This window comes from Anser anser, assembly GCF_964211835.1.
Source record: "Anser anser genome assembly, chromosome: 24".
In the NCBI taxonomy this organism is placed as follows: domain Eukaryota; kingdom Metazoa; phylum Chordata; class Aves; order Anseriformes; family Anatidae; genus Anser; species Anser anser.
In genome coordinates this window covers 6,635,162-6,650,614 of record NC_139745.1, presented here as the reverse complement: position 1 = coordinate 6,650,614, position 15,453 = coordinate 6,635,162, and the positions used below count along the sequence as shown (strand labels likewise).

General features: G+C 43.7%; 1 protein-coding gene across 19 annotated transcripts in view; it reads right to left on the bottom strand.

Moving 5' to 3' along the window:
- NFYC (nuclear transcription factor Y subunit gamma) overlaps positions 1 to 15,453 on the bottom strand; it is a 33,824-nt gene that overhangs the window by 3,492 nt on the left and 14,879 nt on the right. For 10 of the 19 annotated variants that reach the window (XM_083809847.1, XM_083809848.1, XM_083809860.1 and 7 more), the window contains 6 exons: positions 15,047 to 15,159; positions 11,647 to 11,718; positions 9,992 to 10,105; positions 7,669 to 7,764; positions 3,538 to 3,711; positions 2,418 to 2,576 (listed from right to left, as the gene is read on the bottom strand). In XM_083809847.1, coding sequence (XP_083665973.1) covers positions 2,418 to 2,576; positions 3,538 to 3,711; positions 7,669 to 7,764; positions 9,992 to 10,105; positions 11,647 to 11,718; positions 15,047 to 15,151 — 720 coding nt within the window. In that variant the 5' untranslated portion in view covers positions 15,152 to 15,159. Of the gene's footprint in view, positions 1 to 2,417; positions 2,577 to 3,537; positions 3,712 to 7,668; positions 7,765 to 9,991; positions 10,106 to 11,646; positions 11,719 to 14,800; positions 15,160 to 15,453 lie in introns of all 19 variants that reach the window. The other 9 variants (XM_083809862.1, XM_083809864.1, XM_083809852.1 and 6 more) reach the window with 2 other exon arrangements.

The window sequence follows — 15,453 nt, the reverse complement described above, 5'->3', positions numbered from 1 at the left end:
AAAACTGCTCTTCCAGAAATGTCAGTAAGCTCCAAAGAGCTGGCCCGGCGATGCTTAGGCTAAGATGCAGATGAAATTTAACACAAAATTAACATGGGAAAACAAACGATTACCATTAATTGATGCATACACTTCCTTCCTTCCAACTTTACTAGTTTTTAAAAAGAACAAAGCTACCTTCCCACAGGCAACCCACGGTCCTAGAGCAAACACAGGGAAGAAGCAGAGTATCAGGAGCGTGTAGAAACCCAGCAGAGAACTTAGATAAGATTCTCTCAACACTCTTGCAATCATCAGAGATGCTCCCGGTTTTACGAGAGTGTTTCAAACTTTTGTATTTGCATTGAGAAGGATTCTTAGCCGAACCCTAACAGCTACCAGGGTGAAAAAAAAGAACCATCAGAAGACAACGGTAACTATATTGAGAAAGAAAGGAAACTTAAGGGAAAAATAAAAGCACAGCAGAAAGAGCGAAATGGATGGCAGCACTGAATAGACCGAGCGCTGCAGTTCTGTGAAACCTTACAAAATGCTTTCCGGGTTGGGGCACTAACAAGCTCTCGTGGTGAGTGCACGGCTCCCGCGTCCCATTGTACTTCATTTGTTGGAAGCAAAAAGGGGGAAAGGTGTTTCATCTGCCACAAACTGTGATTCTTCAACATGTTGTGATTAAAAGGAGATCTGTTTAACTACAGGCAAAACAGCATCTCTGCTAAATACTGAGCAGAGAATTGTGAGTATTTCATTAAAACACCACTCCGAAGTTACGCTGTTTTATAGTCTTACGCTTGTTAGAGACTCAAGTGCTCCTGAAGACAAAGCTTCCATGCTCAGGCACTTGACAGTTCCAATCTCACGTCTGCAAATTTAAGCAGCATCCGAGGACCAGACATAACTACCTGCTCTTAAATGCTCCCAGGCAAGAGGATGGTAGAAGAATGTGCCTGGCCAAAACCAGGCACTAATTAAAAAGTCTCCAGACACATATTTTCATAAAGCACACGATCACTTAAAACTGGATGCACCTATGCGTAGAACAGCACTTTGTGCACAACACTACCGTCCCCTCACAGCTGCTTTATAAAGATTTCTTTCCCTTAGTAGATCTCCAAATCCTTTTCTTGCAGGGAGTTGCAGCATTCACCAGAGACGACTGGAAAACAAGTTTGAACTGTTCTTCTGTTGCCAAACCAAGGGAGGATGCTGCAACACTGGTACTGTTGTAACAGATTCACTTAGACATGGGTGCAGATCCCCCTCCAAAAGGCTTTTAAGAACAAGTATCTCAGAGAGACTTCCATAAAGAAAGAAAGAAAAAATAAGAATGTAAGAGAAAGGCAGTGGAGAACGCAGAGGAGAAAAAAGGTTGCTTGTAGTAAAACACTGCATTTGGCAAGCAGTGCGCTTCCTTTCTGACCAACACCTTAAGCCAAGCAGTCGGAATTAGCTGAAGATTTAAGAGATGAGAAGTGGGAAGTGAATTGGAAAAATCTGGCAGCACCTCCCACCTGAACTTTTCTCAAGATGCTGTGTCAAAGCACGAAGAGACAGAGGGAAGCTTAGCAAATCTTGACAAGCCAGACTTGTGTAAAAGATCGGTTTTGCCCCAGCCATGGGTAAAAGCCTCATAATAAGAGAAATCAAAGTGAAGTGAGTGTCTCGGTCACTTGTTCTGACCTTTGTATGCTGGTTAAGTACACAGAACTGGATGGATTTTTTTTTCTTTAAGAGGTGCAAAATTTTCCAGATGGGAACCAAGAGACCCAGCTTTGTGGTCATTAGAAGCTACAAAGAGGGGGAAAAAATGCCATTTTTTGACCCATGTGTTTACCTAGGACATGTGCCAAAATTTACTTCTGATGTTGGGTACTCAAAATCCCATTCTTAAGCCCTCAGCAGATCTATGCTAATGTGAAAGCGAGAAGATATTTCCTGGTTCTGCAAAGCCATTCCTCCAAAGTATTTCGTAAAATATTTTTTATAACATAAAAGCTTATTAATAACTCACAGATGGCACCTTTCCCACTCAGTCTGCCAGGTCACGACTTCAGATTTGCAGAGGCAGAACCAAGAAAAGGCAACAGAAGTTAATTACGCTTTATTGAAACCATGCTGTAGTGGAGAACTAAGGTTTACCCAGGAAGTATTTTTATTTATTGCTTCCTAATTGTAAGTATTCCACTCAGGGGGAAGTGGTGGTGGTGGGCACTGAGTCTGCACTAGATGGGTTGGATTTATTTCCCCCTTCACGTCACACCTGGTTAGTTTTCCTCTCCTAGTGCAGGAAACACACCACTCAATCCAAACTTCCTCTTACAGTTAAAAAAACCAAAAGCATCCATGTACAGTCTCATGCCAGAACACCAGCAGACGGTTTGTTTACAACGTTACACGTTTCCAGTGGTAAGAAGCCTTACCGGGATCTGCTGGATCTCTCCTGTGTTGGTGATGATCTGCTGCATGACTTGCATGGTCTGCCCGGTCCCGCTCTGCGCCTGCTGGGTCTGTCCTTGCGGCTGGGCCTGCACGATCTGCACCTGCTGGCCTTCTCCCACCTGCATCGTCACAGGGGTGGTCTGCGTTCAGAACAGCGGGTAAGGGCCAAGCAAGGACCGAACACAGGCGAGCCAGCCACACGATGCCGAAAGCCACAGGCAGACTGCTTCCGAGACCCACCGTTATTTCCTGATGCTTAAACCGCCTTGAAGAGAAACCGGGACCTACGTGATCCTCGTTATTAAGGTCTCTGAACACCTGGCCTGCTCCTGCACGCTTATCTTTACGGCACTGCTGTGAAGCAGGAACCTGATTTTCTGATTTTACAGGTAACTGTGCCAAAGAGAGGCACAGAGACGTGCCAAATCTATTCAAGAAAATGCACGCCAGTAAGGGCTCAAACTGAGACTTCAGAGCTCTGAAGAGAGCAGTGGCCTGGTAACTGGAACGTGCTTCCTACAAAAGCAAAAGGTGCCATACCAGCCTCACCAACACACCACGACTATTTGCCAGATAAAGGAAAATGATCTTTTAGGAAAAGCAGAGCAGGCCCCGTTTCTCTATCAATATCAACATTGTGCCTCTTAAAGCATCTGTTCATTGTTTTTTTCAAATAAATTTATTTCCTAACGTCAGTATGCTATTAATAAAGGTGAGGAGTGGAGAAAAAAACACACACGTGTTAAGTCACATGATTGACAGTGTACAAACACAGCCTCGAACTTATTCCAGCTTCACTTGCATGGGGAAAAGAGAATTCATCCTATGGCTGCCACTGCTCTTGAGTAACAATGCACTGCACTTCCTATAAAACAACACAACCTTACGTTACAGCAAAAGGATATTTCTACTCTGTTTAGTAGATCAGTGCAATTCAGTGTTTCAGCCACCTCATTGCGTTGCAAAGGAAAACACATTTCTGTTTTGTTATTGACTGTTCTGGGCAGTGAGAACCGGAGACTGCAAAGCACGACACGCAGAGTCGAAGGTTTCAGTGGCTCCACCGGGCTGCAAAGCCCCTGACCTCTGCTCAGCACTCACCTGCCCTTGCTGCGGCTGGGCGATGATGATCTGCCCGGGCTGGATGGTGGTCGTGGACGTCGTGGTCTGCTGCCCTTGCTGCTGCCCCTGAACCTGCACTGCAGCAGGCTGCTGGGCGAGCGTGAAATAATACTGTACGGGCTCGGCTGGGGTCACAGCCTGACGCACCTCCTCCTGCAGCACAGGGAAAAAGTAGGTGAACGGGGAGGGAACTGATCCACAAACTGCCCACCCCATCCGCCATCCAAACACCCCCCCCATAAGCAGACTCCACGGGAAACCATGATCAATACCTCAGCCCTAACAGTTTAACTCAAGTAACCCTGAGATGACAAATCCAAACCGGCTCTCCTGATTTATTCAGCCATACGGAAATCAAAACCATCTCCAATATCTTACGTATAATAATGTAGTCACCAATTTCATTATGAGAAGCGAATGTATAAAATTACCATAGCTGAAAACCACGCAGCTCCTCATCAGCAAATTCCATCATCGCCTGTTATCTCAGCACAGAATGAATTGCAAATGCACCAGGAAGACTTACAGAGCCTCATCTGTCAGCGAAACCCTCTTCTCAGCCCACACGTCCAACACAAATCTTAATCTAGCGCTGATGTTAAGCCCCTCAGAATAGAAGGCTTGCACTCGATGTATACTGTAGTGCCTTTATTTATTTATTTATTTAAATCCAGCTTTTCCAGAACTGTAACAACTTCATCTTGCACCACGGCTTGGCAGCCTGATTCTGCTGGTAGCAGGAATCTCTCAAGAGCGTGAAGAAAAAGCCTCTGCTCTAGCTCACTGTCTGATGTTTTGCTTTATCTAAGGATGTCTTTGGAAGAGAAAAGCCCCTTGTGATTAACAGTATCTTAGGCAAGGAATTTTAGGCAAGATTTTGAGAGATTATGTTAAGTGGCAAGCAGTTAACGCTGAAGACTCCAAACTCTCAGGCTCCCCGGAGGAGCAGTCAGACCCTGCACCTTGCGGAGGATGCGGCTCACCAGATGTTCACTCCATGGCAGAAGGCGTAAACAATCCTCTCCCAGCCACCTCGAGTTCACAGCTGAGAGTGTAGGATGTTTACACGTGCTACAACATGGCAGGTTCCAGGCTGCACGAGTCTCTTCCACTCCCCTGCATTAGAAGCAGCTCACTTGTGGCTTACCTTCAGCATACCCAACTGGACAGAATAAGAAGAATTTGTGTTAAAACAGAATTGGTGTATGCTGTCTAGATGGGCACCAGGCTTGAGTAAGAGAGCCTTTTCCCCTAGATGCTAGTCTCTCAGAGCGACAGCAGCTAAACAAAGGACTTAGCAATGGGAGATTTCTCAACAGCCTACCAGAAGGTTACGCCCCAAAGGTTAAGCTGTTCACAGTTGGCTGTAATCAAGGAGCGACTTCAGAGCGGGGCGCTCTGAGCAAACATCGGCACTGCCCCACAGCACTGCCAGCCACTGCAATCAGACACATACAGGACTTCCTACACACAGCGGTTCACTGATTAATTCCTCCTCGCTTCATCAAATCCTCTAGGGAAGGGATTAATAACAAATTTAAAATATATATTCAACAGGACACGTCTCCAGCTAATCATAAACCTGCACGCCCAGGAGAGCCGTCGCTCTTTCTGTGAAGCCCAGGCCTTAGACACTATTTCTAGAGCACTCCAATCCTCAGTTCCTAACCGAAACCTCGGTTAAGGCCCTAGGTATCTATTCCAGGTTAAAGCTGCCTTTGCTAGACACCAAAATGACTTTAAAGCCCAATCTGCTTGCAGTAGGTTATATCGCATCGCTTGCCATCCTTTATTTTCAAGCCATAGCTCTAGTTACCGGAGCAACATAACAGTCACGGCTTCATTCCCAGCTCTTCCACGTAACCAACACTAACTTGTCAAACAGTCTTTTCCGTGGTAGAGATAAAATACAGATTGCACCCCCAGCCAAGAAGCGCAGGCTGTCAGCCTACAGGCAGCTACTTTTCAACACTGTTGAATCAGAGGAATATTTTCCACTGTAAAGTCCTAACCTGTGCTGTTATCAAGCAGCTATTTCTCCAAACTTCTCTTGCCGCTAGAAGTATTTCTAGTGATTCAGCGGCGTTCAGAAAGAGTGAATATTTCTGTGGGAGAGAGATCTCCAAGGCCTATTTCAATCCAAACCTGACAGGGTCCCACTGCTGATGCTGTGCAATCCTACAGACACACTTGTGGTGTGACGCATCAAGACAAGTGAACCTAGCAACTTATATGCATCTAACACATGTTACTAAAATACTTCACGCATTAATTTGGTTCTAAATCATGAGGGGTTTCTTCTTGCTGTAAATCAAAAGGCTCCAGCAAGGGAAAACATGGGCAATGTTCTCCCTCCCCAACACCGAGTACTCAAAAAAAATAGATATATATAGCACTACAACGTAGAATAACTGAATGAGGCACTAAAAGAACTGAATTTGCAATGCCAGAACACACCTGCCTTACCTCAGACTACAACATGAACCAAACTGAAAGGGGGGTTCCCTTTCCCCCCAGTTAAGCACAACACTGAGAGCAGCTGCACCAGCTGCTGTTTAGTCTTTTTATTTAACACTGAACTAATGAACTTTGTGTAAGTCATCTCTGCTGTACTACTGCAGGGATACAGCAGGGAGCTCTTGAAGAGCAGGAGCTGTGCCGTGCTCCCACAGGGGATGTTCACCGTGTGTATGGACTACAGAGCTCCCAGCACACCAGTAGCGAAGTCTTGGGATACTGCTAATTGTAATCACAGCTGATTGCAGCAGTGGCATAGACACTCCTGCATATATTGTGACACGGAAAGGCATTTTCTTCACTTACTAGAAAGTCACAATGCTTCCGGAAATCAGAACACAAGGTTAAACTCCACTCGGGATGTCACCAAAAAGGATGAAGCGCAGATTTCCTCCCTTTGGTGGTCACGGCAGTAGAACCATGAGGACTTCAAGACAAAAAGTCAAACAGCAACCTCCAGAATCCAGATCTACAACGAGGCTGTCTCTGTGCTCACAGTAGGTATCTTCTTACACGCTATCCTGATTTATATTGGAATCTTTTCTTTGACATCTCTTGTATTCCAAGTAAAACACTTGCCAGCAAGTTGTTTTTACACTATTCCAGCCTCCCCAGTAGCACTCATAAGAAAAGATATTTTAAGGATCATTTTGCACATTTCAAAGACTAAGGCACTGCAAACCTCCAAAAGTATCAGGAAACCAGCTGAAGAAAGCACATAAATCGTTATAAGCCACTGCAATCTACTGTTCAGAGAAGAAATTGCTGCAGTCAAGCCCTGGGCAAGGATTCCAGGAGCTGCTGAGCAAGGTGCAGCCCTGCCCAAACTCTTCCCTAGAGGAGCTGCACCGGCAGCAGGAGCCCAGTCATTTTCTCAAGCAATGGATAAAAAAGACCAACAGTCACTGGGCTGGTGAACTTTTAGCAGCAAAAAGAACAAGATTTTAAGCGAAGGAGATGAATCAGTCTACCAGAGAACTGGATCTGTTTCTTTGTGCATTTGAAGTGGCAAGAGAGCTTCACCCCCACCTTGCTGCAATTTCGTCACCGTCTCAAACACGAGGGAAACAAGCGCTTTGTGAAGCGCGAGCCTGTTAACTTTCAAAGGACATCTTGTGCTCAGATGACCGCAGCAGCCTGCCGCTGTAAACATCCGACTGAAAGCTCCTTCTAACACCTTACAGCTTCCAGTCAAGGATGTTTACAGTAGCAATGACTGCCCCAAAGGATGCAGGAGGTGCTACTGCTATGCAAAGATGCCTGTTTCTTCCTTTACGACACTCAAAGGATGCAGACTCAGCACACTTTTTAAAATTATTTTTTTAAAAGCTGGCAACATTTGTTTTCAGAGCTATTTAGTAATGTTTTTGTTACTTAATTAAATCCCCAAGATAAACTCCTGTAAATCTCCATACAAGCTATAAAAAATTAAGAACCCGAAAACTGCTGTGAATAAACCTGTGAAAAAAGAGAGGCATAAACTTCATGGTTAAATCTGAGATTCTGGACTTCTTTATTAACACTCTACCAATCAGAGAGCGAAATCACACTGAGGAAAGGACAGACAACAGGGCAACCGCTCTTCTGTCTCACCTGCCGCTTTGGAGGCTTCAGCTCATCTCTTGGAACGATATCGATGAGAAAGTCAAATTGATCAAACTTTGTAATTGCCATGGCAATGTCATTCCTCTAGAACAACAAAAAGAAAACCATTCTTCAGCTTTAGAAGTCGGTTTTGTCACTGAATAAACTTAAAGCTTTTTAATCAAAGGCGTTTCACAAACTCAGGCTTTTACAGTCATCCACTCACCCACCAGGCCTAAACAGATTCTTTACAACAGCACTGATGTAATTCACTAGAGGGCTCATGACAACAGACATAAACCTTTTAGCAGATTAAAAAAGGGGAATCGTTAAAAATGAAGAATTTAAAAGGCCAAACAAAAACCTACTCCAAAGATCTGTGCAAAAAAGCTTTGCAAAAAGATGAAGATGACAGTTAGAAACTGCATTACTACAAACATATGTAGAATACACATTGGGGAGAGGAGGGAAAAAGAAGAATCACAGGATCACAAGATCATCTTATTCAGGGCAGGGGAATCCCAAGAGATGTTGAGAGAACAAGCTTCAGCATGTGGAAGGGCAAAATAGTTAAAAGAAAGCAGAAAGATTAAAACATACTTAGCAAACTGGCCAAACATGCATCAGAAAAAGGATGTGCAAGAGCCGATGAGCTTTTAAGAAAAATTGGCAAGGCAAGTATCTTCTCAAAACTGCTATATACAATGTATATATAAACCTTTTCCTTTGTATCTTAACCAAAAAAAGAAAACCAAACGTTAGCATCAGGTCAAAACATTAAAAACCTGAACAAAGAGTCAGCCAGCAATAAGTCATCACTTAAATGTATTTGCTTAAGATCTGAAGGAAAAAAAAAGGTACTGTCATCTTAAAATCTTAAAATTCTCTTAAAATGTCATCTTAAAATTCTTGCAAGCCACCTTAAAAAGTAGAGCTGATTCAAGAAGCTATTAAAAGCCTCATTTTCATTAGCTGAAGATAAATTTATAAAGCATGTATATGAACATGAGTTGAGACAAAGATGCCTACGCTGCCTAACGAGTGGGTAAAATTTAAAAGACAATCAATCCTCACATTTCAGGTTAGTTGACATTTCTAAACCTTATACTGTCTTGGCATTTAAGTGCCAAACAATGATCACGTAGAAAGCACAAGAGAGACATTTCTTTTGTTCTGCGGGCAGCATACATTATAAAAGTATCTTCACCAGGAAGAAAACTTTTATTGAACAGATGTCTCTCGTATTTCATTCTCCGTGCTGAGGATTGGGTTCAATCCAATTTCCTTCGGAATAGACTGCCATAACCCAGACCTCTCCACTCGAAATTTTTTCCCAAATACTTGATAAGAGAGCCTGCATTCCTCCAGCTGCACTGACCATGCGGGGAGCAGCTGTTCCAGGATGGCAGCTGCTGTGGAAGGCAAAGCACTCAGAAAGAAAACCTGGGTCAATTAAAGGTCTTATACATTAGGATCAGGATTTAAGCACAATTCTGAAATAATAACTTGAAAGCTGCTAACAGGACGTGCCTGAGTTAACACTTGCCACTTAGGAAGCATCACGTTATTGGTATGTGTACCAAATACACCCTTCCCACAGTAACTGCATTAAAGCCTGGATTAAGGAAGTTGCATTAGCCCAATTTAGTGAAGATTGAGTGGTTAGACACCCACTCAACAGCACGGCTTTGGACTGAAGTCAGACTTGTCTGCTCGCCGCTAATGGCGATCTCCGCACCAGAGTGTGGGAGATCCAGCGTGGCCCTAACCGTCTGTCTCTCACCTCTGATCTGAGGGCCTGGACTGATGATTATTACAGGGTCAGGTAGTTCTGATCAATACGTAAGACAAAGCAAGTGTCAAAGTTTTTCATAAAAGACCCTGAAGAGCTACAGTTTACTCTTGAACCACTAAGAATTGACTCCCAGCCCAAAGGGAACAGTAATCTGTTGTAGAGGTGGGCATTTTTGTTTTCATCTCTGCACATTTATCAACCCAGACTAACATCCACAAGCTTACATTAGGAGAATCACTACTGACAAACAAATCAGATGAAGTTCAACAGTTACAGGTACCCTGAGTAATCAGAGCAGGCCACAATTAGCACACAGCTGCAGCTTTGTGTGTTTTTATTGTCGTCTGTTTGTTTTTAAGACCAAGTTAAGCAAAAAGCATTCAAGTTACACGGGGCACTGTGCTTTGTACCCAGGTTTGTAGTGATAAACACAGGTACTAAAGTTACTGTCTACAAAACATACCTCATATTATGGAAACAAAAATTTGGAAACAGCATACGAAGCAGATGAAGGCTAGGTAGGAGCAACTCGGTTACCTGCAGAGTCCTGCGTTTGTTGTCCTCTGTGTGTATCCACGCTCGCAAAGTCAATTCTGTTATGAATATCTGAGCTGCCTTGGCGAACAACACGGGAGCTTCAGCGCTGATCATCTGTAATTAAATTTACAGATTTTTTTTTTGAGGTTACCATCAATATTCTAATGCAGCTGAGTGGTAGTCAGGGTAACTTTATAATGTTACTCAAATCTGAACGGTTGCATTGTTTAACGGTGAAGCTTGGGGAATTTCCGTAACAGAAGATCTATGGGTCTGACACTCCAAATAATTACCAGCCTTGAGTTAAACACGCTGTGAGGAGTACTGATCGTATACAGGCTGTCTTCCAAGCCTGTCTTCCAAGCCTGTTTCATACGTGACTAGTTAGACGTTAGCTCTGTATTGTGCTGGATTATGGTAGGCCAGCAACGTGCAGTTACAAATGGCAACGGTGCATACTCGGCTATGGGTAACAACCAGCACCTCCTCCTGGCACGTGCGTACGATTCTGAATGAGGGCAGAAACTGAACAGGACAGGCTGAGGGCTCGTTACAAAACCTGGCCCTTACTTTATCATTGTAACACCAATATAAGTTGAAATGAACGGAGAAATTGCAAAGGAGGCTTGGAGGCGTAAGTGCCTCACCAAATTACCAAATTCCTTTGCCTTAAGAAGCATCTAGCTCAAGTTCAGCACTTTCATTATTAGCTGGTTTGGCTTTACTGAGGACTTCCTAGTACAGGCTTCTTCTTGTTAAATAATGCTTGAAAGAAGGCCAGAGACTTATTTCCCCTTAAATCTCATCTTTCCCTTCGTTATCAAAAAACCGACACTCATTTGGTTAAGGCAGTAACTTGGGACCTCAGCGGCTTGGGTTCATTCCGGTTACAGGCCGAATGAATAGCTCCCTTGTACAGGAGGACAACACACACCTTTTTCCTGAATGTCCTTTAAACGTTAAAGGTTGTCCTACGAGAAGGATGGTGTCACGTTGAGAAAAACAATAAGAAAGTGCAAACCGTTCTCTTCTCTCTTAGGAGAGACACGTCTGACAGTTCTCCAGTTTAGAAAACAGGGAGGACGGGAGCAGTGCAAGCACCAATACCCCACAGGTGACTCCTTCCTCTTTTCTTTTTATGCTAAGTTTTCATCAGTCAACTCACGTGTTATCTTCATCAGTCAGATGTCAAGGGTTCAGCTCAAATACTGGTATCAAACCCATGTTATCTACCTAAATTATTACTGATTTTTCCACAGAACAGCGTATCACACATTTACGTGGTATCACTTCATGTTAAACACCCTACAGCTTTGTGAAAGAGCGTTGAGAAAAATAAGGAGGAAACACAAGAAAAAACAGTTAAGCACTAGAGAAAAAAATGAAAGAGAAAATGCCCAGAATGATGCAGTAAATCGCTATTTAACAGAAGAGAGCACAACTGCAGAAGTCTTAAGCAAAGATCCCAAACGACTCCGCTTTCCCAGTTCAGTTTAATTATACTAGGCCAGCTGATACTGCATCCCAGGCAATTGTTCTATAATGTGCTTTAAAAATAACTATACACAATAACAAGTAATGAATTGCAAGGAATTATAGCTACAACATCCACCAAAAGGGTCATAAACACCTAAGAAAAAACCCCATGATTGTACCTTCACATCTTCATCTAGTTTCATTATCTTCTTAATACGAGCCAGGGGCAGCTCTTGAACTCGGAAGTCTTTCTGCGGAGAGATTCAGATTTGAGAGACTCTTTAGCGATACTTAACTGAAAACAAAAGAAAGAAATGTTAAAATAAATCTGTATTGTCCAAAACTAAACTGGCTAAAACTAGATAAAAATAACTTATTTGCTTTGAGGGATGGCAGTTTCTCTGCAGATCCAAGCATTCTCATCTGTTTTTCTGTGTTTTATACTGGTACAGTTGTACTTCAGTCTTCTGTCAGACACTTGCACTTACAATTTCACCTCAAAGTTGAAGTCATTCTGCAGAACAGAATGTTTCTGATGTTATAAATAGAGGCAGAAATGTGTATTTGAAGCAACTAATTCAATTAGGTGTCTTAGGACCCAGAAAGCAATGGAATTTGCAAAAAGCCACTTGAGAAAATGAAGGCAAACAAGAGCTCTGTGGGGCCACAGGATGAAATCTTTGCTTTACTTGCTCTTCGCTGTTGCCCGATACAGGTCCTGGCGTCAAAAACGTCCGCAAGAACCTTGTTCAAAAACCTCTTCCGTTCCCGTTTTTAGATGGATTTCTTGCAATCCTCCAGCAAAAAAAGAACCGCTGACTCAAAATGGCGTAATGATGGTTTAAGAGACGGAGAGAGAGAAGGCTGTCACTGTAATCAATCATCCTGCTCCGCTCAGCTGCGAGCACGTACTCGGCGTGTGCAGCAACAGAGATGCCACCGAGCGTGGAAGGAGGCACCAACACCTCCCTCTCAGGGTGAGGGAAGCTGCTGAGCTTCACTACAGGCCGTGGTCTCCCCTCTCCGAGGATACAGAGGAATAAAAAAAATGCAGTGTTGCTAACAGCAGTCCCTTAAACGAGGGATAAAGGCCGAGGCTACGTACCCCTGCATCAGGAATGCAGAATCCCTGCCCACAAAGGGCTTCTCAAAAACATCTTCCCTTCTTTACAAGAATGTCAAAAGAAATAAAAGGAAACTCATTTCTCTGGGGAAGAAAGCACTGCAAGACATGTTAGTGAAACAAAAGAGGGAAAAAAATGCTGAAAATGCTGTTCTCTATTGAAACAAAATATGGAAGCTGTACATGGCCCAGCCAGCGCTCCAGCAGGGGGTATTTTATTTAATTTAGATATAAAAAATTATATTTTAGGGCTGTGTACGTGTATATATATATATATATATAAATAAAGAAGTCTGCCCTTGCTCTGGAAAGAAGTGCGAATGTGGTGCTGCTGGCAGCAGCAGGGCAGGGGTGGTGTTTTGGAAGGACCTGGGGCAATGGGAGAAGAGAGCAGCCAGGGCTGGGCCCGGTGCTCGAACGCACGGCGTGCTCGGGGTGGCACTTCCAACCAGTAACCGCCACATAAACAACTTAAGAGGTTGCTAGGGCATGAAAAAATATCCCAAAGGTTTTCTGGAGTTTATTTTCTTAAGCTCATTCCCTTTTAAAGAGCCCCGTGAGGTTTGGGCAAGCCTCAAAGAAAGATGAAGACAAAATTCCTAATTTGTAAGACTCTTAATGGTGCTAAGCATTTAACTTCCACGAACAGCAGAGCTGCAAGTAGACACTTGCACTTACAAGTGCATTGCACAAGGTACGATGCTATTAAAATCATTAGAGAAAAGAGACAGTGAGAGAAATTACAGAAATTTAAGGCTCCTTTATTCCTTTAAGGCTGACGGGCAAACGTCACATAAATCAAAATTAATACGCAAGTCCCATGGTGAAGGGAAGCATGACCACTACTGGCTACTGCCCAGCACAACAAACTTCAGGCACCAATTCTTCATCTTTTCTTTTTTCCAAATTAGGTCTCGATGTTTTCACAGGCCACTTCTAACTCACTGTGGAGCTGAAGCGCTGGTTTCAGCCCAGTCCCGTCTCCTATTTCTCCAAGACCAGGCTATAGTCCCTTTTGTCCTGCGGGGCAGAGAACAGGGACCTCTGGTTTGTTCTTATAAAGCAGCGCCCTTCTTTCCTCCCCTGAATTCCAGCTAGTGGTGGCACCTGGCAAGTGCACAGAGCCAGAGAGAACTGTGAAAAGCAGGCGAGCAGAGCAGGCTTTTCCATCAAAGAGCTGCTCTGACCTCTACTACACAGTACAAGCAGACAAGCTCCAAGGGTACTTACACGGGAGCACTTTCAATAAGATGCACAAAAAAAAAAAAATCAGGATTTGATTACGCTGCTGTTATCCCTTTTCCTCGCCATCTCCCCTTCAGTGTCCTCAGCTAATTTTCAGGGGCTTACTACCTTGCGATGCAATAAATAGATTCATGCAGCAGTTAAAAATTAAGCTGCCCATACTTGATAAGCTCCAGAATAAACCCCTTTCATGTGGAGATGAAGACAAACTACAGCTCTCGAACACAAGAATTCACTGCACTGAAAGAGGAAAGTAATTAATTCTGGTTATGCATACAAAATTCTACATCTGTTTCTTTAATCAACTATCCGCACCCGGGCTGAAAAAAAGCAGCTTATCTTCAAACTCCTTGATTGGGGTTTTCACTTTGAACAGCCCGTCTTCCACTGGAGTTCTTTTGTTTGCAGTCACATTAAACGCACGGCAGCGTGCTTTCAGGACCACTGTATCACAGTGATCTACCAATCTCTCTCAAAAAGTCATTTTTATTATATGCCCTTGTTCTCAGGCACATCTCTTTTGGGGATGGAAAAAAAAAGAAGCTACTTAGTCCAATTCTTATTCTCAACCTATACGCGATTTTTCTTAATCAAACGCCTTTAAATTAATAAAGCATGTGATGATGATGCGCTTGGCATTCAAGGGAGTTTCAAGACTTCAGGCTTGTCAAAGGAGACTTTACTGAAAGAGGGCACGACAGTTGCATACAGAAGTCTAAACCCAAAAATTCATTCACAAAATTGTAACTGTCTGCCAATAGCCAGATGTTTGAATTCATAACGGGGGTGGGGAGGATTAAGAGCTGTATTTTGGTAAGGATATCCTTACATGGAAGTAATGCTTGTCACAGATTTTATATTGCTGAGTTTGAACAGCAGTAAAACAGCCTGCCTACAGCGTGAGGTATGGCCTCAGATCCCTCGATCTCCCGCTGGCTAAAATGGCTGAGCAGCTACCTAAATACCTGTCCAGAAGGAGCTGAACGTGTGATGATTACAGCTCGTCACGCCGTGCATCAGCTACATCCAGTGCCTGTCTCAGGTTCTGAGAGTTGTAGCAAACAGTCAAAAACCCGGCTGGACGATGATCAGCTTTTAGGGCCACCTCGCAGCGTGTAAACAGCCAGCCCTGCTGGATCCCACAAGCAGCAGGAACACGTCCAAACAGAGGCTTATCCTTCAGAAACGGCACAACTGGTGGAGACGCTTACCACTGTGAGGTTGCGGATCTCCTCCATGACCCGTGGCCAGAAGGACTGGAGGCTTTGCTGGGCATCGCTGTTGCCAGCTGTACCGAAGCCGCCATCTGTGGACATGCTGGTAACTGGGAGAAAAAGGGGAAAGCGTTAGCACTGAGGGAGGGATGCAGGAGTCAAAGGCACGCACGCAGAGATCCCCTCCGAATCCCAGGAGTACAGGAAAAGGGCCAGCCTGGCTAATTGCCAGGAAAATTGGCAAAGTAAAATATGCCAGTGCAGGTTCCAGCAACAATGTAAAAGATACTCACAGCCTCTGCAAGTGTTTTTATTTGATTTTATTTATTTTTCCAAAGACTAAAAAAGAACATATAAAAAAAGAAAAGGAACTGAAAGCAGAAACAGGCTCCTGATTCCCTCTT